This window comes from Trematosphaeria pertusa (genome assembly GCF_010094035.1).
Source record: "Trematosphaeria pertusa strain CBS 122368 unplaced genomic scaffold BU26scaffold_9, whole genome shotgun sequence".
Taxonomy (NCBI): Eukaryota; Fungi; Ascomycota; class Dothideomycetes; order Pleosporales; family Trematosphaeriaceae; genus Trematosphaeria; species Trematosphaeria pertusa.
This window is the reverse complement of record NW_022987220.1, coordinates 734,831-754,416: the sequence shown is the minus strand read 5'-3', so window position 1 is coordinate 754,416 and position 19,586 is coordinate 734,831. Positions and strand designations below refer to the sequence as shown.

Genomic DNA, 19,586 nt, shown 5'->3' with positions numbered 1-19,586 from the left:
CATACGAAATCTTGGCAATGAATTTTCCAGTCGAAAAAGTATTCCACCAACTTTCACTCGCGCACGCCGCCGCCGACCCCGCTACGACCGACCTTTCCGAGCCCATTGCCAACTGTAGGCCTCCATGATGACAATGATCTCCTCGTCAAACCCATAAGCCGGATCCGGGTCGCACAGCCATCATGACGTCGCTACAGAAGCAACTTGCGGTCATCGCCGCCTCGAGCACGCACCAGCTCGACCTGAAGGCGCAGAAGCTCGCCCACGGCAAATCGCTGCTGTTCGAGCCCCGACAGGCCGCCAATCAGTCATTCGAGAACATCTACCTTATATGCTATGAGGGCTACCGCGATCTATGCGCGCTCGACCCGCGATTTGTGCAGTTTTCGCGGAGCTTGTTCAGTGAACAGAGCAAGGTGGAAGACCGGACGCAGATGACCAAGGCGGAGAATGCAAAGCTAGATGAAGTGCTCCAGGCTTTCATTTGCATGGTCGGGCCGCGACTATTATTAAAGCCTGCGGAAAAGGCGTTGGAATGGCTTGTGAGAAGATTCCGGTATGCGACGGTGCCCTGAAGCCCCCCAGGACGAGATATCTCAAGGGACGCCTGCTGACAGCTTCCAGTGTACACGAATACAATACCGAATGCCTCATCCTCACATACCTACCCTACCATAATACCCCGCAGTTCCTCGCTCTCCTATCGATATTGCCTCCCAATCCTCCGCTCACGCTGCGATTTCTGCATCCATATATCCAATCTCCCACGAATCCGCCCAGGCAGACCATAGTATACACGGCAATCAATACCCCTGCCTTCTTCAATGCTCTGCAGAACTATGCCACGAAGGTGTTGGAGGGCGGTCATCAGAGCTCTACTCTGTTGTCCTTCTGGTCAAGCATTACAGCGCAAGCGATCGACGGCATACTAGATCAGGGAAGCTCTGGAAGGAGGGAGATCCAAGATCAGAGAACGGAGGGCCTGCTACTGCGCGTTCTTCCAGTACTGAATGCATGCATGAAGAGCGCCTACGGGGCGGAGGCCGTCATAGCATGTTACATGATCATTATCGGCTTGGTTACGAAGACCTCTTTCCAAGACAAGGTTCTGGACTCACTCATGGAGGCTGCGATCCTCAGTTCGGACAGCACCACGTTGGAAGAATGTTTGACGTGTCTTGCCGTCATAGCAGAGGAAAGATCGAAAGTTGCACTTTCGCCCACGGTCGTGAAGAGGCTGCTCAGGATTTCCGATCTAACCCAGCGGCTGATGACAGTCTCGAAGAAATGCCTCGCGAACCGGCTCACTCTCGGCTACGCTCTGGGCGCTCTGGAGCGCACCGGCCAGTCTGAGGAGGCACTAGACGCTTTCCAGTCGATTCTGGAGTCGAATCTCCTCGACGAGCCACGCCTGTCCGTGGCGTTGTCCAGTTTCCTCCAACTGCTTTCGTCGAGAAAGCGTGGCTCTATGGGGCACGGTCTACTGATTGACTATGCGTTGAAACTAAACGAGACACGCAATGTCTCTAAAGTGCTACGGGAAGTAGCCAAGAAGGATGGTACGGATTTGGAAGCTCTTGGTCTCACGCTTGGGCAGTCCATCTATGCAGTCGAGGCCGACGCACAAGCTTCAGAAGATGAGGAGATGCTTGATGCAGATGGACTAGAGGAGAGCGGCGCTCCAGCAGCACAGCCGCCGAACATCTTAGAAACGACCTTCCTCGATCCAAAGGCCTCTGAGTCCTTCCTAGAGGTTCTCCCGCGCTTCGAACAGGCGGTCGCATCAGACGAGGCGACCCGGTTCCTAAAGGCGGACAGTCTCCAGCAACCCGACGCATTCCAGACTCCGCTATTCCTGAGTTTCCTAATACGTTCATGGTGCAGCTCAGCCTCTGCCACTGCCCGTGCTGCTGCCCTTCGCCGAGCCACGAGTCTCATCCAGAAAACCGACATATCAGTGGATCTACAGAATATGATTCCGTACCTACTGTATGCGCTTGCTGATCCCTCTGCAATTACCCGTCGGTCTGCCGCAGCATGTACTATTGCGTTGTCCAGGAAGATGAGTGCTACGAAGAACAAAGCACACACGGGCATCTGGGCTTCGTCGGGGCTCTACGGAAAAGAGTCTTCGAAGATTTCACCACTACACAAGGACCAGACTCAGGCTCTCCTCTCAGTCCTCGTTCCGATGCTTGAAGAGTCCACCATGGATTCCAATTATGTCATCACCGCAGTCCGAGAGATACTGGAAGGAACGCAGTCGCCCAAGAACGCCAAAAATGGCCTGAAATCGTCGTTGCGGAGCCCAATCCTGTCATTTCTGGGATGCCACGTCGCAGTTACTCCGCTGCTTACCGTTCGCCTTCGTCTTCTATCTCTGTTTAACTTCCTCGGAAGGGCATCGGCCGGCATCCGAACCGGTACAATTTTGCCGATAGTACGAAAGTGGTGCTCAATGCCAGCCAGCGAAGTTGCAGCGCAATGCGAGATTGAAAAGATTGATGCCACAGAGGTGGATCGGATACACCTCACCACGCTGATGCCTAGGGAGGCTGAAAGCGTAAGCCTCCTCAAAGACATCATTACCGGTAAATGCAGCAAAGACAGGAAGCAGCTCGTGGGCTTGGCATTCGATCGGCTCAGCGCCATCTGGTCGAAACTGCGATCTGACTCTCGATTGACATTAAGCGAACAATTACTAGAACTGTCGTTAGCAGAGATCAAGACTGATTTCGACGAGTTGTGCCGTGGCCGGGCTCTGGACACCCTCCGTCATGTGAAACTCGATACCGCCACGCTTGTCGCCTTCCTCGACAGCGTACCGTCATCGGTTCAGATGCCAGAGGGACCTCCCGCGAAGAAGAGGAGACGAACTAGCCGCAGTGAGATGGCACGAGTCGAGTTGCAGTCGCCTGAGGAGGTTTCACGCCTTCTCAGTAGGCTGACCCTGGTACTTGAGCTGATTGAAGGCTCTAAACCGGCAGAACACCCAGTATTGTTTAAGAACCTCTTTGCTGTATTGGGCGAGTTGCAGCAACTAAAGCAGCAATCAGGCTCAGAGCTAGTATATTTACAAAGCCTGATCCTCAGCTCGCTAGCGCCTATCGTAGATCGCATCAAGGTAACATATCCTCCCACGTGTTAAATGGTTCATGCTAATACAGCCCAGGACGAGAAAGACACATCTGAATACCAGGCTTCGATACGTGCCGACCTCCTCATTGATTGCATACGGCACTCCACTAGCCCACAAGTACAAACCGCCGCTCTGCTTTTGATAACCTTATTAGCCTCCTGGGTTCCCGAGTTAGTCCTACCCAATCTGATGCCCGTTTTCACCTTCGTTGGATCGACAGTGCTGCGTCAGCAAGATGACTACTCTGCCCACGTGGTCGATCAGGTACGTCACCCTCAATCGCCAAAAGGACCGCACTAACAGACAACTCTAGACCATCTCGCGCGTGATTCCCCCCTTGGCCGCTTCTCTACGAGCTAAATATAAGAACTTCTTAACGGGTGTTGCCGACCTACTCTTGAGCTTCACGGCGGCTTTCGAGCACATTCCACCGCATCGGCGACTGAAGATCTTCTCCGAATTAGCTAGGACGTTGGGTCCCGTGGACTCGCTTTCCGTGATCATCGCGCTTCTGGTCGATCGATATTCAAACAGCAAGACGCAGAGCAGATTTTCGACAGACTTGCTACTCGCGTTTGATCCCATTGTCGCTCTCGAAACCTTCAAAAGCTACCTAGCCCTCGTTGCAGATGCGTCGGGGGACGGACGCAAGATATCAGACACTTTATTTAGTCTGAACGAGAAGCAGCCAAACGAGGTCGAGAATGCGTTAAACAGCCTCTTGTCCGCGATAGCGGATCTCTCCACTGACGAGAGGCTGAGGACCCACGTTAGCAGGGCGTTCCGTAAGAAAGCTGAGCCTGAACGACCTCGAACCGTCTTTGCGGCTATAATCGAAACAGTCATCCAGATCTCAAAGGAGGTGGTAGAGCGGCCTAAGGTCTACCAATCCTGCAGCCGTGTGCTCGGTAATTGTTTAGACCTTCTTCCAACTGCCGACCTGATCAAGTCAGTCGAGCTGCTCCTCTCAAGCCCAGACCGCGATGTTCAGATTGCGGCGATCAAGTCAGTCGAGGTACGAGCAGGTACCGTTACTCAGAATGACCAAGAGTCGGTCACAGCTTTGTTAGCTTTCCTTCACACCCTCGACGAAGTCCTGCAACGGTCTCAACAAATGGACGTTAAGCGTGTTACGCTTAGTTGCATCGACAGTATCATCGGGAGGTTCGGGAAGAGAGATACGACTACGGTCTCCGAAGTCGCCCGGACAATCTCCGGTCCACAGTCACTGGCTAGCAGTGACGATAGAGCCCGCATCCTCTCGCTGCTATGCCTCACGTCTATCGTCGATGTCCTCGATGATGAGGCAATCTCACTACTGCCCACGGTCTTGCCCATTGTCTTCGAATATCTTGGAACGGCCATTGACCAGGAGAACACCGGTCTGCACAATGCTGTTTACACGCTCATCAGCAATATCGTGCTGCGGGTTGGTTTCATGTTCTCGCGCGACTACCTAGTACCCATTCTCAAGCTATCGCAACGCTCAGCCGTCGGGGACCTGGACGAAGCATGCGACGAGGAGAGACACCAATTCTACGAAAGGGTATCGCAGCACCTTGGAGCCCAAGAAGTCTTCACTGCGATCAAATCAACTTGGTCGGATGCTACCGGCCGTGGTTTCGAGGTACATATCCCCCTTGTTCTAATCATATGCATTACTAATCGAGTGCAGGCGTGCCAGGAACAGCTTGACCTCATGCGCTCTACAATTGGGAGCCAAACCAAGCCGAAGTTAATCAAGGCTAGCTCCACGCTGTTCCCACTGCTTCTGGATATTTTCGGACTCAGGAGCGCTATAACCTCGTCTGGCGAAGAGGATTTCGACGATGACGAAGTGGGGCAGCTAGAGGGCACCCTCATCGAGGCTGTCATAGCCATGACGTTGAAGCTCAGCGATGCTACTTTCCGACCTTTCTTCGTACAACTGGTCGACAAGGCGTCATCGAAGTTGGATATTTCGCGTTCGATTACGTTCTACAAGTTCCTCGCTGTCTTCTTCGACAAGTTCAAGGTACGTCTTTATTCCTTTTTGGTATGCGATAGATTACTAACCTCCGCAGTCTATCGTCACAAGCTATTCAAGCTATGTCATTGAGGATGCATCCAGCCTTCTGGAGTCCCTCGCGAAACAAGGAGGTAATACAGCGCTGCGAGAGGCTGTGCTAGCCGCTCTCCAAAAGACCTTCCAGCACGACCAAGACGGGTTCTGGCAAGCGCCCTCACACTTCGGCGCAATCATGACGCCACTCCTTGCACAACTCACAATCGACTCTTCAGAAGAAATAACGGCAGACATCATCCCTGCCATCACGGAGCTTGCAGCCGCGTCGTCGTCCTCAACGGACAACCACCGCGAGATGAACACCGTGTTGCTAAACTACATGCGCGCCGAGGAAGCGCATACGCGCCTCGCTACAGTGAAGTGCGAGCAGAGTCTGACGAAGCGGCTGGGAGAGGAATGGTTGGGCTTGCTGCCGGAGATGCTGCCGTTTATTAGCGAGTTGAGGGAGGATGACGATGAGATGGTGGAGAGGGAGACGCAGAGGTGGATTAGTATGGTAGAGGAGATTCTGGGCGAGGATCTGGATGCTATGTTGCAGTAGATAGGTAGGGTAGTGAAGGTCTAAACCTCCGGCATGCATCGGGTGCTAATGCATTTCTAGCTGCCCTATTACCTCTCCACCTCCCGCATCTCAACCTCTTCCTCTTCTCCCTCACTCACAACTCTAAACACAAAAGATAAAACCCCCTCCCTCTACGCATCCTCCCCACTCGGAATCCTCATCCCATGGCATCCCCGATACGCACTAACACGCGGCTCCTCCCACCCCCTCAGCACACCCTCTCTCACGCCCTCACTAATCTCCCACACCTCGACCTTAATCGGACGACACGTGCTCTTCATCCCCTTCCTCTCCTCCTCCTCACCATCCCCCTCTTCCCCTCCGCCCCCGTCCTCCCCCGCCTGCCCCCATCCCCACGCGCTCAAATCGCCCCCCGGACACGTACTCAGCGCGCACAACAAGTCCTGCTCAGCGAAGAAATCGACATACGAGCCGCGCGTCGCGGGACTCGCCTCCATGAAGTAGCGCCCCTGGGCGTCGAGCCCGGTGACCTGGAACACGTTGAGCACGTCGTGGACGTCGTGCTCTGCGAGGCCGAAGGGCAGCACGGCGCGCACGAGGTTCGAGTGGCAGTGGAAGTCGTAGGAGGTGGATGTTAGCATGGTGGATACTGCCGGGGGTTGGGTTAGTAGGGAAGAGGATGGGATGGGATGGGGTATGAGGTACCGTAAGGATCACACCGCGTCCCCAGCAGATCATGGCATCTGCCGCCCCACTTCGTCACCCCTCCCGCTCCATCTGTCACTAAACACGCATCCCGCAGCATCCCGCACAGCGGCCGCATGTACGGCAGACAGCTCCACAGGCGGTCGCCCTCGCGCACATGGCTCGCCTGCAGCTGGCGCGTGCGCGCGGCCCAGAAGCGCTCGCGCGGGTTGTGCTGGTTCCAGATGTTGAGGTCGCCGACCTGTATCCTCTCTTAGGTTCAGCCTCAGCGTCTGATCCCTCCTACACAGCAAATCGTCGCTGCTCTGCTTTGGATGAGGGGAGGAGAGGGAAGGAGGGAGGACACACCTGTGGCCCCTCGGGCGTCGAAAGCCGGAAAATGCATCCCTTGTCCACTTTCCACGCCTTCCCGCTGCGCGGCGGGATGACGAATTCTTCTTTCTTGACCAGGTCGCCGTTCTCTTCGCTCAGACTTCTCAAGCGCGCGTAGAGGTCTTTCGGGGGGTGCAGTGGTGACGCCGTGGAAGTGGGGAAGTACGCGGGTGCCGGAGGCCCATTATCTTCATTATTTAGGGCCATTGGGGCAATTAGAATCCTGCAAGTCTTGCGGGAAACCCCTAGTTCTGAGTGAGGAATTTGATTTTGCAGACTTGACTTCGAGAGAGGGCGGTATTGATGTTGATATTAGTCGTCGATGTGATGATATACGAACGGACCGAGGATGACTGATCTGATCTGATAGATAAGTGGGACTGGACTAGCAGGAGCTTTCTGATAGATATGAGGCGAGCCGTTAATAACCGACGGGCATGCTAGTGCGATTCGCATCTCGGTCTCCAGGCTACTCCTTCGGGTACACAGTCAGTGTAATTCTGAGCATCACTAATACCATACCGTACTGCAATCTTAATGACTAGCGACCGGGGCGTCTTGAACGTCCTGCTGAAAGACTAAGCACCTAGCAAACTACGGTTACCTTGCTGCGCAGAAGGATGGGCCTCCTTGAGTAGGAGCTTTGTTGCAAATTGACGTCGAGCACACGCAATGACAATATCTACATAAAAACTTTTTGGTAGACACCAAGCCGCCCCTTTTTTTTGTTTCCGATGCACTCCCGATGCGTAGATAGAAAAATGTCGGAACATGAATATGCACAGACGATCAATTTTGTATCCCCCCAAGAAATGCAAGAACAAAAACCATCAACCCACAACACTCGTACTTTTCCTTTGTTGATTCGGAATACTCAATGCGTCCCGTTCACGCTCGCCTCCAGCCGATTCACCAGCGGACTCCCCTCATACTCCTTCTTGCCTGCCTGCCTAGGACTCGACTCCGGGCTCGGGATATCCATGGTATTTGATCGCTTAGGGCGGAAGGGTATCGGGGTGGACGGTCTTGAAGAGAGGAACTATACCTAATTAGCAAGAGTGTACACAGGAAGAGAGTGATTGGTGACAACTTACCGACGAAGCAGCCGACAACAACGCAATTAGCGACGCCTGAACAACATCCTCATGAATGCCCACGCCCCAGACCTTCTGGCTGCTCCCCGCAGCCGTACACTCGATATACGTCGCCGCCTTGGCCTCCTTATCCGTACCAATCGTGTGTTCCCGATAATCCGCAACATCTAGGTCAATTCCCAGATTCCGCAGAGCATCGGCTAAGGACGAGATAGCGCCGTTACCCGAGCCTTGAATGCGGTGCTCCTGTCCATCAATCTCAATAACGCCTCTGAATATCCGCTTGAGATTGCGGTTGCTGACTGTCTTGCCGGGTTCAGGCGGCGCAGGGGACTTCGACCGGTCTGCTGTGATCTCGTAGTCGACGAGGGCGAAGCGCGGATTGCGCTTGAGGTGGTATGCTTCTTCGAACAGCTTGGTGATTTCGGTGGGGAGGAGTTCCCGGCCCAGCATATCCGTCTCGCGCTGCACGATCTTGGAGAAGGCGATTTGCAGACCGCGCGGCAGGTCGAGCTCCAGCTGGCGCTGGATGATCCAGGCCACGCCGCCCTTGCCGCTCTGCGAGTTGACGCGGATGATGGCTTCGTAGGTGCGTCCGATGTCCTGCGGGTCGAGAGGGAGGTAGGGGACTTGCCACGGCGACTCGGCATTTGCGTGCTCCCGCTTGCGCTTCTGGAAGCCCTTCTTGATGGCGTCTTGGTGGGAGCCGCTGAATGCGCAGACGACGAGCTGGCCGCCGTACGGGGCGCGTGGATGTATGGGGATCTTGTTACACGACTCCACGACGTCGATGACAGAGGTTAGATCCGAGAAGTCGATGCCGGGGTGTATGCCCTGCGTATACAGGTTCAGCGCCAGCGTGACCAGGTCCACATTTCCCGTCCTCTCGCCATTGCCGAACAGCGTGCCTTCCACGCGATCCGCACCCGCCATCTGCGCCAGCTCCGCCGCTGCAACCGCACATCCTCTGTCATTATGCGGGTGCAGGCTCACACAGATCTTCTCCCGCTCGGTTATATTTTTGCAAAAGTACTCGATCTGGTCGGCGTACACGTTCGGCGTTGCCATCTCGACCGTCGCGGGCAAATTAAATATAATCGGCTTCTCCACGCTCGGCTCCCAAGCTTTCTTAACCGCCTCGCACACCTCCACCACAAACTCGGGCGATGAGTCAGAGAAGGTCTCTGGCGAAAACTCGTACGTCCACTCCGTCCCGCTCTGCTCAGGATCGTCCTTTGTAATGGACCGCGCATACCGCGTGCACTCGACGGCTAGTGCCTTGGTATCCTCATTGTCCATATTGAACACGATCTGCTGGAAGCACGGGCTCGTGGCGAGGTAGAGGTGGAGGATGGCCTTCTTGGCGCCGCGGAGGGAGTCGACGGTGCGGCGGATGAGCTCCTTGCGGCAGGGTGAGAGGACCTGCAGCCAGACGTCGTCGGGGACGATGCCCTCGGTCTGCACGAGGCGCTGCGTGAAGTCGAAGTCGGTCTGCGACGCCGACGGAAAAGAGACCTCGATTTCTTTGTAGCCGAGCTGGACGAGCATCTGGAAGTACTGCCACTTCTGGTCGCCATCCTACACATGCCCAATTAGCACTGCCTACCCCAATTGAGCAGCGATCGAACTCACCATAGGGTCCACGAGGCTCTGGTTTCCATCGCGCAGATCAGTCGACAGCCAGCGCGGCGGCTTGTCGATGGTTTTGGACGGCCATGAACGGTCTTTGAGGTTCAACGGCGTGAACTTTCTGTATTTCTTCCAGGGCTCCTTGAGCATCGGCATGGCGGCGGGTGGGCGGCGGGGTGGATGGAAGTTGGTAAGAAGGTAGGCGAGCACTTATGTCGTGTACGGCGTGCTGTGGAGGAATGATTCACAGGCAAAAAGTTTGTAGCGCAAATAGCGGCTTATGACGGAACTTGCAGGGCTGTTCATGCGGGGCACGTGCTTTTCCCCTCGAATGCGGGGCATGCAGAGCCGAGCCGAGTCCGGACGAGAGCCAATCCCAGTCCGGATGAAGACAAGCACGCCCTATGCGCTCCCTATGCATGGAAAGGGCGTGATCCGGTGGACGACGACGTGTGCTCTTCCATTGCAGCCTCACACCTGCATCCCATGATTTCTTTTATACCCCGGTGCCTAAAAGACAGGTATCCTACACCCACAGCACTCCAACGTCCTCCCCTCCACATCCGCCACCCGTCCAAAGTACATCCACAACAGCTCCTGCAAGAACGCCCGATCCGCCTCGCTCCAAGTATCCAGCCCCATCCTACTAACCTCGTCCCTATCCACCACCAATCCCTCGTCCTCCTCGCCCTCCTCGTCCTGCCGCTCTACCAGCTCATTTAAGATGATGAGGAGGAGCGTGGTGGAGCGGTGAAAGTACGCGATGATGGCTGTTTGGAGGCCCTCGTGGTAGTCAGAGAGATCCCCGAGCAGATCGCGGTCCCTGTCCCGCTCCGAGGCTGTATATGCGGGTTGCTCGCCCGCCGACGCCCACCACATGAAGCCTTGGTAGGCGAGGCGTGTCCATGTGAGGGGCTCGACGATGGAATCGTCCATCTCGCTGAACGCGTCCTCTTCTTCCTCCTCGCTGGCCTGACGTAGTAGCGCGGCGCGGTCGTCGTCCTCGTCTACGTCGTCCGTCGTGCTGCTCGCGCGTCTTCGGTGCTTCCACAGCTCGCGATGTAGCATCTTGTACCGCCATAGATCCCGCTGACTGGCTTTTATCTGCGCGCCGTCTGATGTCTTCATACCTGGCCATCTTCGTTTCGAAGGCGGTGCGTCGTATGCGTGTGGCATCTCGACGACGATGTCGTATAATGCTTTCTTGGTCGTCAAGATCTCGTCCGTCGTACATGCAACCCAACCCTGTGAGGGTAGCTCATCCCCCGCCGCTTGCGCACCATTCGCTTTCGGCACTTGCAGTTGTTCCAATTGCGGTATATCGTGAACCCCCACAGAAAACAGCGCAGGGAGACGCAGTAATCCCTCCGTCCCCGGTGACAGAAGCTCAGCCGCGTGCGGAGGTATACTCGAGAGGACCGAAAGGTTATACACTGCGCCCAATTAGCCCTCCCTTCCACTCTCAAAACTGTGCCCGTATACCATACCAAACTCGCAGCACGTCCTCACCGGCGGCGCGCCCACAAACAGAATCCGCTTCCTCAACAGCGCAGCCTGCTGCAGCCGAAAAACCAGCGGCCCAAACACATCGAGGTACTGTATCACGCTGAGCGCAGGATGGAACGCCGGCAGCGACTGATCGCTCGGTATAACCGCCGTGATCGTACTCAGCGCCCTCGCCCTACTATGTCCTCTCTGCGCGCCCTCTTTCGACGCCGAAGCCTTCGGGCTCGCCTGCTCCGCCCAGAACTCTTCCAGCGGCGCCGTCAGGTCCGGGTTGTCCGCGAGACTCGACGCCATCTTCTGCAGCCTGCCGGCAAGCAGCCAGCTCCGTCCCAGCCGCCCATAGCGCCGACTCACCAGGATCCCGACGGCGACGAAATTCGCATTGCGCTCCTCCGCGCTCGCGTCGCCCTTCGCGAACGCGCTGAGCCCGGCGTAGCCTTCGTGCACGAAGTACACGAGATCGCTCTTCACGGCGTGCAGGCCCGAGGGCAGCGACTTGAACTCGACGGCGCCGTCGAGCGGGACGTCGACGCAGGAGCGCTTCCAAGCGATTGTGTATCTGTGGCGGTAATGTCAGCGTACTGCTTCCCGGGGGGAGTTGCACCAGCGCCATACGTACCCGATCTTCTTGTCGAACTTTATTAAGAATAGCGCTGAGACCTGCGGCGCGTCGTTTTCGCAGCCGGAATCAACATCGGTCGCGCTCGAGTCGGTCGATGCAGGCATGGCTGGACCGCCGTTGTCGTGGTTGACGGGCGCGGGCTGGCATGCAGCGCCGTTGGAGAGGCGGGCGGGTCGGGCTCGGTTAGACTTGCGTGTTCGAAGCACATACATAGATAGAGCAACGCCCATCCATTATATCTGCACCTCCTTCAAAACTCTCTTTCCCGCGAAGAGAGTCTTCATCCCAAGTCCACACGTGGCGGCCTCAACTCTCAGATCACACAATCTGAATCCTCCGCTCCTTAACACCTTTGAATAGAGACACTTCCACCCCCATGGCCACCCCCCAAGCTGCCTAAGAAACAACACCGTCGCCGGGGCCCACTTGTCCCTCCACTCGTATCCCGTCAGAACCACGAGGCAGTAGACATCCCGCCCAACCAGCTGCTCAGCATCATTGTCATGTCTCCGTTCGACTAGGATAGCTAGTTCACAATGGAGACTGGGTGTGCGAAGAGCGGTATCAAAGATTCATTCAGCTCCTGCGCCTGGGTAGATCAGATGGTCAAGACCTTGCGCCACCGACCTTGCCAGTTCGCCATATCTCATGCCCACGGCCGTTAGCCGCGATGAACAATAGACGATACATCCTTTTCCAAACGAAAACGAGCGCACGAGATTTTGTTTGGGACAAGCTTCATTGCTCTATATGCTAAGATGCCATATGCGCAATCCCCGCTTCTATATACCCCATAACCCGCTTTTTATTCGCATCCCCCCACGCCCAGCTCAGCGACAGCCCGAAACTAGCACACCGCATGCGTCTTCCCATGCTTCGCCTGCAAGCTATGGTCGTCGTCGAAGTGGCCCGTCGACCAGCGCTTCGACGGGGGCATGTTCCCAATGAGCGTCGAGCGGCGGCGCATGTGGAACTCTTTCGCGTGCCTGGGATGCGGTCAGTCCTATTCGTAGTTGGAGGGAGTGGAGAATGCTTAACACGTACTCCCTGTGCTCCTCGAGCCGCTTTGCGTCCATGGCGTCGAGCGTCTGCAGCGCCAACTTGAAGTCAGTGATCAGGGCGTCGCAGCGCGACTTGGTGAAGTCCTCGCGCACGACGATGCGCATGAGCTTCATTTGCTCCGAGTGCGGCGCCATGGTGTATGCGGGGACGACCCAGCCGCGCTCGCGGAGCTGGTGGGCGCTTTTGCTAGGTTAGTGCGAGGTCCGGTCGCGTTCAGCGGAGGTTTTACTTACATGGCGAACTCGTCGTACTGCTTGCCCAGGTCCTCATCCAGCCGGCAGGCTACGAGCGGCAGCCCGGCGCCGCTCCTCTCGGACAGGATAATGAAGCCCAGCTCCTCAAGGTTCGCAGCGAGATAGTCGGCCGTCCGCGTGAGATTGAGCATGATGCGGCGGTATCCGCGCTTGCCCAACCGGATCATCTGGTAGTACTGGCCGATGATCTGAGACGCGCCGCGGGAGAAGTTCAGCGTGAAGGAGGCTTGGTCTGCGCCGAGATAGTTGATGTTGAAGACGAGTTCTTTGGGGAGGTACATCGGGTCCCGCCAGACGACCCATCCGACACCGGGGTAGACGAGCCCGTACTTGTGGCCGGAGACGTTGATGGAGACGACTTTTTCCAGGCGGAAGTCCCACTCTAGGCCTGGGTTGACGAACGGGACGACGAAGCCACCGGAGGCGGCGTCGACGTGGATGGGGACGTCGATGTTTCGCGCGACGAGCAGGTCGTTGATGGCCTTGACATCCTCGTACCTGGACATTGTGAGCTATACAAGCGCAGAGATTGATAAGCGAGGTGTGAAGCGTACTCTCCCGTATAAGTGGTCCCCAGAATCGCACAAATACCAATGGTATTCTCGTCAATCAGGTCGACACACTCGTGCGGATCAATCACGTAGCGGTCTCCTGTGCAATACACGTATTTCTCCTCTACGTCAAAATACCGCGCGGCCTTCTCCCAGCACACCTGGACAGCCGAATTCATGATGATGTTGGGTCTGTCGTACGGCTTTCCTTGGGCCTTGCGCTTGTTGGCCCACAGCTTCTTCATGGCGAGCACACCGAGCATGATGGCTTCCGAGCTGCCGATCGACGAGGTGCCAACCGCGTTGGAGTCTTCCGACGTGGGCGCATTGAAGAGGCGGGCGATCATGGCTACGCAGCGGTTTTGGATGTCGGCGCTGACGGGGTACTCCTCGTAGTCGATGAAGTTCTTGCTGAAGGCGTCGACCATGAGCTTTTCGGCTTCGTCTTCCTGTATGTGTTGTTTAGCAAATATCCTCCTACAATTCTAACTCTTCCAGAAAGCGTGGGACATTTCCGTGCGTGTCTCTAGATTGCTCCATGTACAAAGTTGTCGAGCGCCCCACATATGAACAGGCTGAGGGGACCTATATCATAGTTTCCCACGCCGTGTTCAATTGGAGGAGTCCTGGGGCCGTCCCATGCCAGTCCCTTCTGGTCAAGCTCGCATGCGCACCCAGTGGAACGACAGCGGGTACGGAGCGATGAGGATAACGACAACGGCGAGAAAGCTCCAGCGGGACAGTCATCGTCTCATGGATGCAGGCACTACACATGATCAGCCCACAAACACCCCCCAAGCCAATCCAGACCAACTTACCATCATCCCCCCCGCACCATCGCAGCCCGTCCGCTCCCTCCTCTCCTCCTCTCCGGCAAAACCCACGCCTCCCGGGAAGCAGAAAACACATACCATATACGTCGTAACAAAGCTCGCCAAATTCAGCGTCGGCGTCCCATCCAGCGTAAGATCATCCTTAATCATGCGATACGCCCTATCCCCCCCAAAACATCAGCGCTCTCTTCTTTCACACACTCTCTCCATAGCAAAGGAAAGAAGCACTCACACCTGCGGCGGCATCTCGCGCTCCTAGAAACCCCGCATTAGCAAGCCATCCAATCCATCCACTCCAATACATTCCAGCGCCGGCTGTAGAAGAGAAGGCGCACGTACTGGCATCTCATACCGCGGCAGATCCTCCGCCGCATACTTACTCCCATACACGGTCGCAGTAAAATCATCCGGCTCCTCGTCGACGGGCTCGAACTTGAACTTGCTCAGGCCGCCGACGAGCCTCTTGGTGGCTTGGATTTCGGCATCCGTGGCGATGCGGTTGAGGTGCACCATTGCGGGCAACTCGACGTAGGTAATCCCCGTCTAGAAGATTAGGTAGAGAGGAGAGGGGGGAGGAGAAGAAGTTTACGAGAGAAGTTTAAAAGAGAAAGGGAGGGGAGGATTGAGGTCAGGTTGGGTTGTAGTGGCAGAAGTCGACGCGCAGCTCTGAGCTATTATTTTAACCCCGCGGTAGCAGTGGGGTCAGCTCCTACCTCCATAGATAGCTTCCGCCGCCCTGCGCACACGCATCATCACGCATACGCAGCACAGCCATCATCGCACATACCAGCGCCCGTAAACCCCCCCGAATCGCATGCCCGCATCACCAATCGCGCGGCCCAACTCTCGTGCGCTGGCACCCGGTCGCGCCGTCGCAGCCCTGATTCGATCGCCCGCGACAAGCCTTCCCGCGCAAAGCTTGTTTGCTGTCCAGTACAGTACCTCGCCGGGGGGGTGTCCGCTTACGGTACATGTACACCGCCTGTTGGTCGACGGACGATGACGCGCCTAACTACTAACTAGCGCTAGCTGCGCGGGGGGAGCTGCGGGACGAGGCTTGTAGCTAGCTACTAGCTACCCAGAAGCGGGTACTGCGACGTGTGGGCCAGGCACACGATGGATGTGGATGCGGGATTTAGGGGGACAGGTGACGGTAGTGTGAGGAAGGCGGAAGGCGGTGCGTGTGGAGTGAGAGTAGCGGGGCTGAGGCTTGAGAGACGTGGCGGGGTGGGCGAGTGGGCATATTGTCTCGCGCATTGGGGTTGGATTGGGAAGTTGATTACACAGTACTGGTATAGTAGGGGGGGTGGTGCGCTTGAAAGGGTAACATGCAATTGCGAAAAGATGGTGCATTGTTGCGACGCTAGCTACGCCTCGGTGCCAGCGTGGGGCGCGAAATCGTAGATCGTAGGTAGGACGAGCGATGGATGGAAATGAAGTACTGTAATGCAATTTTTCCTAAAATCTACCCTTGTGTGCTTATACCCATACCCACAGATACCGCCGAATTTTCCGTGCCGGGGTATCTTTCCGACCTGTCCACCGCCAAATGCCAATGCGAACACTCTGACGAATGTGATCGTAAACGAAGTATGAAAGAAATAGAGATGGAAATGCAGGCCCAAAGATCTAGGTAAAGTGTATGATCTGGGACATGCGCGAATATCAGACTGATCCAAATGACGCTGAAAGCTCGTGTTGGGCGATGGGTCGCGGGTCCGCGCGTATTCATCAAGTAACGGGGTTGCCCCAAACAAATTCGAGTGTCCAACGGAGGACGCGGAAAGCATGCTGTGCGTGACGAGAGACGGGTGACAGTGGGACGACGAAGGTATTGAGAGCTGATAGCCCAACCGATGGACGTTTGCAATGCAACTCAAGGGTGGAGGATGCTCGTACCTCTCCGGCTCCAGCGAGACGCGAGGCGCGCATCTAACTCGTCCCTGCACTCATATGATGTTCGCAATGCTGATGCGACTCGCACTGGACGGCGTGGTACTCGGTTTTGGCGGCGATACAGGCGGCGCATCGGGGGCCAGCTGCACCCTCTTATCAGGATTGTGTGGAGGAGGGTAATACGACGGCCCAGCGTGTTGCGCCAACCTCGGTCTCTGCTCTTCCATCAATTGGCGAATCATATGCTCCACTCGTCCCCAGCCACCCCATTCTCGTGTCCCGCTCTCTGGGGATCCCGGGTTCGGTCGCAGCGGCAGCGTGTCGTGCATCGGTTCGTCCCGAGCATGAGAATGGATGCCGACATGCGTAGCGCTTTGTGGGGATTTCGGTGCCGACGCATAATCCGCCCGTGTCCACGCCCAGGAGTGCTCTAGCCTGCTTTGCAGGTCGCCGCTTGCGTAGGCGAGCATTTCTTCGTCGTGCTCGAGGCGATGCAGACTGCCGTGCCCACTTCGGACCCGCTCCGTTAGCCGATCGAGGAAGAAGGCAAGGTTCCTGCCGCAGGCAGTGTTGACCTTCCGTAAATCTCCTATTGCTACCGGTAGGTGGAGGCATGCGAGCGCCGCCTCGTAATCGCCGCGAAAGCACAGCATTAATAAGCATCGCCAGACGTGTATGCAGATCATATTGCTTGCCAGCAGCGCCACTCTCGTCTGCCAGCTCTTTTCCCATTCAGATTTACCTGCAGGCGTTTGCAGTGTCCGCGAGATGTATCTAGCAGTATCCTGGGCTACTGCGGTGCATCGGGCGATCGCTTCGGCCCGTTCCGGTGGTCGACATACCGGAGAAATATTTCGTCTGTAGAGATGAAAGCGGGCGAACTGGAGAGTCAGGATCGGAAGTAATGCCGTTGGTTGAAGTTGCGCTTCGAAGGCTACCTGGTACGACTCTGGAAGCGATGACAAACTCGACTGGAACTCTTGCTCATAGCTCTGAATATCCTGCGCCGTGATCGTGCTTGATTTCAACGACTGATATAGCCCCGAGAACGAACGCGCAACTTGAACGACGGCGACAAATCCCGACAAGTACGCTTGGGTCTGGCGGGCGCGGAAGAATCCTTGAGCTTCAATATAGCGATCTTCAACTGAGGATGGGTGTGAAATATCGCAGTCCTCTTCGTTGATTAGCATTGGGCAGTTGGTCTCGAGCGATGTTAACCTGGTGCACGTTAGCCCGTCCAGTCTGAGCGATCGCGAGAGCAACCTACCTATCCCGCGTGTACATGGCCCACCAAAGCCTTCGTCGCATCTCAGCTTCTAACACGGGTAGTGCATCACTCTCCACGTTCAGTCCTAAGCCCTGGGCGATTCGGACACCACAAGCTAACCATATCGAGCCAGCTGATTTTATATTACTCTCACTGGCGAATATGCTCAGGAGCAACGCAAGAGTGGCATGTGTGCTGGTGAAGCTGTGGGGCCAGGGAGCCATGGCATGGCACGCAATGTCGAAGAACCTTGCACCGTCGCTTGTGCCCTTGGGAGACCCGAGCGGGGAAGTTGGAGGGTGAAGACTTCCGCAAGCTAGCACCGCGAAGAACAAGCCAATCCACTCACGTGCTTTGCCTTCGAAGCTTCTCGTGGTGTATACCAAGTCCACCTCTTGCTGAAACGTCGGCCAATGTAGTATGGGGTAAGCTTCGTGAATGGAGTCTAGGTATGACCGGGAGATGTGGGCAAAGTCGGCTCGCAGTGGGATGTCAGGGAAGCTTGAGGCAGTGTCTGCCAGCGAGCCACTGCCTGGAGGACTCGGAGAGTCAAATATACCCCGGGACTGTATTCGAATGTTCCTGCGCACTTGATCAAAATCCCGCATGACAGGAGCAGGGACTCTCTTTGGAGTGCTCTGATGCAATCCTTGGCTCTCTGGAGCGTGATTCGCAACAGGTGCCCGATCGACTTCCATGCTATCCCGTTCAGCAAGTTTTGACCGGTATTGGGCATTTAGTTGCGTCAGTTCGGCGATTTGAGCCTGAAGATCTTGGACTTGCCTGCGGAGTTAATCAGCATGATGTTGTTGGAGTAGTGCAGAGACTAGGACGCACTTGATTGATGACATCCGCCTGTTCGTCTCCTTCGTGAACTGGCACTTGTGGTTCCTGCTGGAACATTCTGAACACGCGGTCGTCTCCGTTGCATCGCACTGCGGCGTTGTCAGTTGCTGTACGACAAAGTGATCATTCCGCACGCTGCTTGCAATGCTCAGAACCTCAATCGAATGTGCTCACGCCCAATATTACCCGCCTTGCGCCTTGCTCACATCTTTGTATGGCTAAATGGCACCCCTGTCAACGATGTTGTCCGAAGAACCAACCGTGCCATGGCGTTCAAGACTCATTCCAAATGTTTTATATCCAAACTGATCCGGTGCCTCTAGAGGCACCCGTGGTCCATCCATCATCGAGGCTGAGACCGAGCGAGGTTCGAAACAGCTTCAGTACTCACCTTAACTTTTCTTTCCCTGCAGGCATCGCAAGATGGGTCCTTCCTGCGCTGCCGGTACGCGCGCTTCTGAGCATTCAGGTTTGCTGATGATATGTGTGTAGGCGAAATCCCCACGCCCGTGTGGTCGTTTGCCTGTAGTTCGGGTACGCCCCCGGACGCTGTGCTCGGAGAGGTGGAGTGGCTGAAAGTTGCGGAATTGTATGGGCCAGGAGAGCGAGATCCCGCTTGAGATAATTGAGGAGCGGTGAGACTGTGTGGTCGAGCAGCAGGTGCGACAAGTGCGAATGGATTTGGTGGTGGTATATGGCCTCGGGGAGATCCGCCAGCAGAGCCTGGTGGAGATGTAGGCATGGCGGACGATACACCCTCAGGATGATGTTGGTTTGAAGTGGACATTGGAGCATCCATGGCGCGACAAATCGAGGGGTCCGAAGGAATTAAGGATGCTGTGGGGAGGGTGGATATCTCGGCAGCAACCGAGATGTCGCCGCTCGGAAATGCGCCCAGCAACACGGAGAGTTCGGGGGAATGATTGTCTAAAGATAGCCAATAGGCAGGAAGGTCCGGGTTCCTGACCCTAGTTCGGCTCGGTTTCGGTTCAGTTCCACGGTGCGGGTGAGCTGTAGCCTTGGGGCTAGGCTGACTAAAGTGCACGGCCAGCTGAACTAGACTACGCGAAGATGCGGCAGATCCTGGCCATGGGGGATGACGGCTCAGAAGTCAGTGGTAAAGATGAACGAGTCGTTGAGCTGAAGCTTGCTTCAACAGTCCTGATCAGCAAGCCAGCCAAGCGGCGAGCACTGTAAAGAAGGATTGGCCCAGAGATGG

The 19,586-nt window shown here is 56.0% G+C and overlaps 7 protein-coding genes across 7 annotated transcripts; 1 reads left to right on the top strand and 6 right to left on the bottom strand.

Annotated features, from left to right (window-relative positions):
* Positions 1-64: 64 nt before the first annotated feature.
* Positions 65-6,070, top strand: BU26DRAFT_486822 (uncharacterized protein). Its single transcript, XM_033825928.1, has 6 exons — positions 65-556; positions 625-3,124; positions 3,173-3,403; positions 3,453-4,766; positions 4,815-5,153; positions 5,203-6,070. The coding sequence occupies exons 1-6, from the start codon at positions 183-185 to the stop codon at positions 5,743-5,745; spliced, it is 5,301 nt and encodes a 1,766-aa protein (XP_033682290.1). The 5' UTR covers positions 65-182; the 3' UTR covers positions 5,746-6,070.
* Positions 5,701-7,160, bottom strand: BU26DRAFT_459481 (uncharacterized protein). The gene is made up of 3 exons (XM_033825007.1): positions 6,781-7,160; positions 6,433-6,673; positions 5,701-6,376 (listed from the first exon to the last, which is right to left on the bottom strand). Exons 1-3 carry the CDS (start codon positions 7,009-7,011, stop codon positions 5,898-5,900), a joined length of 951 nt encoding a protein of 316 aa, XP_033682289.1. The 5' UTR covers positions 7,012-7,160; the 3' UTR covers positions 5,701-5,897.
* Positions 7,161-7,678: 518 nt separating this feature from the next.
* Positions 7,679-9,683, bottom strand: BU26DRAFT_506550 (2-isopropylmalate synthase; the record flags this gene model as incomplete). Its single annotated transcript, XM_033826922.1, has 3 exons — positions 7,679-7,843; positions 7,899-9,476; positions 9,531-9,683. 3 exons carry the CDS (start codon positions 9,681-9,683, stop codon positions 7,679-7,681), a joined length of 1,896 nt encoding a protein of 631 aa, XP_033682288.1.
* Positions 9,684-10,037: 354 nt separating this feature from the next.
* Positions 10,038-11,759, bottom strand: BU26DRAFT_566268 (uncharacterized protein; the record flags this gene model as incomplete). Its single annotated transcript, XM_033833500.1, has 3 exons — positions 10,038-10,960; positions 11,015-11,592; positions 11,653-11,759. 3 exons carry the CDS (start codon positions 11,757-11,759, stop codon positions 10,038-10,040), a joined length of 1,608 nt encoding a protein of 535 aa, XP_033682287.1.
* Positions 11,760-12,502: 743 nt separating this feature from the next.
* On the bottom strand, positions 12,503-14,868 carry BU26DRAFT_606261 (glutamate decarboxylase; the record flags this gene model as incomplete). The annotated part of the gene is made up of 7 exons (XM_033835647.1): positions 12,503-12,641; positions 12,700-12,897; positions 12,951-13,469; positions 13,526-13,971; positions 14,341-14,515; positions 14,588-14,610; positions 14,695-14,868. 7 exons carry the CDS (start codon positions 14,866-14,868, stop codon positions 12,503-12,505), a joined length of 1,674 nt encoding a protein of 557 aa, XP_033682286.1.
* Positions 14,869-15,116: 248 nt separating this feature from the next.
* On the bottom strand, positions 15,117-15,770 carry BU26DRAFT_520502 (uncharacterized protein). Its single transcript, XM_033829301.1, has one exon. It carries the CDS (start codon positions 15,610-15,612, stop codon positions 15,430-15,432), a length of 183 nt encoding a protein of 60 aa, XP_033682285.1. The 5' UTR covers positions 15,613-15,770; the 3' UTR covers positions 15,117-15,429.
* A 534-nt stretch (positions 15,771-16,304) lies between these two features.
* Positions 16,305-19,109, bottom strand: BU26DRAFT_566266 (uncharacterized protein; the record flags this gene model as incomplete). Its single annotated transcript, XM_033833499.1, has 4 exons — positions 16,305-17,472; positions 17,522-18,304; positions 18,359-18,456; positions 18,759-19,109. 4 exons carry the CDS (start codon positions 19,107-19,109, stop codon positions 16,305-16,307), a joined length of 2,400 nt encoding a protein of 799 aa, XP_033682284.1.
* Positions 19,110-19,586: the final 477 nt, after the last annotated feature.

Excerpts from the sequence above, each read along its gene's own strand:
- BU26DRAFT_486822 (XM_033825928.1), top strand. The coding sequence starts at position 183 with ATGACGTCGCTACAGAAGCAACTTGCGGTCATCGCCGCCTCGAGCACG. Across the intron at positions 557-624 it reads TGGCTTGTGAGAAGATTCCG|TGTACACGAATACAATACCG; the intron begins GTATGCGACGGT and ends GACAGCTTCCAG. Across the intron at positions 4,767-4,814 it reads CTACCGGCCGTGGTTTCGAG|GCGTGCCAGGAACAGCTTGA; the intron begins GTACATATCCCC and ends AATCGAGTGCAG.
- BU26DRAFT_459481 (XM_033825007.1), bottom strand. The coding sequence starts at position 7,011 with ATGGCCCTAAATAATGAAGATAATGGGCCTCCGGCACCCGCGTACTTC. Across the intron at positions 6,674-6,780 it reads CGACGCCCGAGGGGCCACAG|GTCGGCGACCTCAACATCTG; the intron begins GTGTGTCCTCCC and ends GAGAGGATACAG. Across the intron at positions 6,377-6,432 it reads GACGCGGTGTGATCCTTACG|TATCCACCATGCTAACATCC; the intron begins GTACCTCATACC and ends AACCCCCGGCAG.
- BU26DRAFT_520502 (XM_033829301.1), bottom strand. The coding sequence starts at position 15,612 with ATGCGCGAGACAATATGCCCACTCGCCCACCCCGCCACGTCTCTCAAG.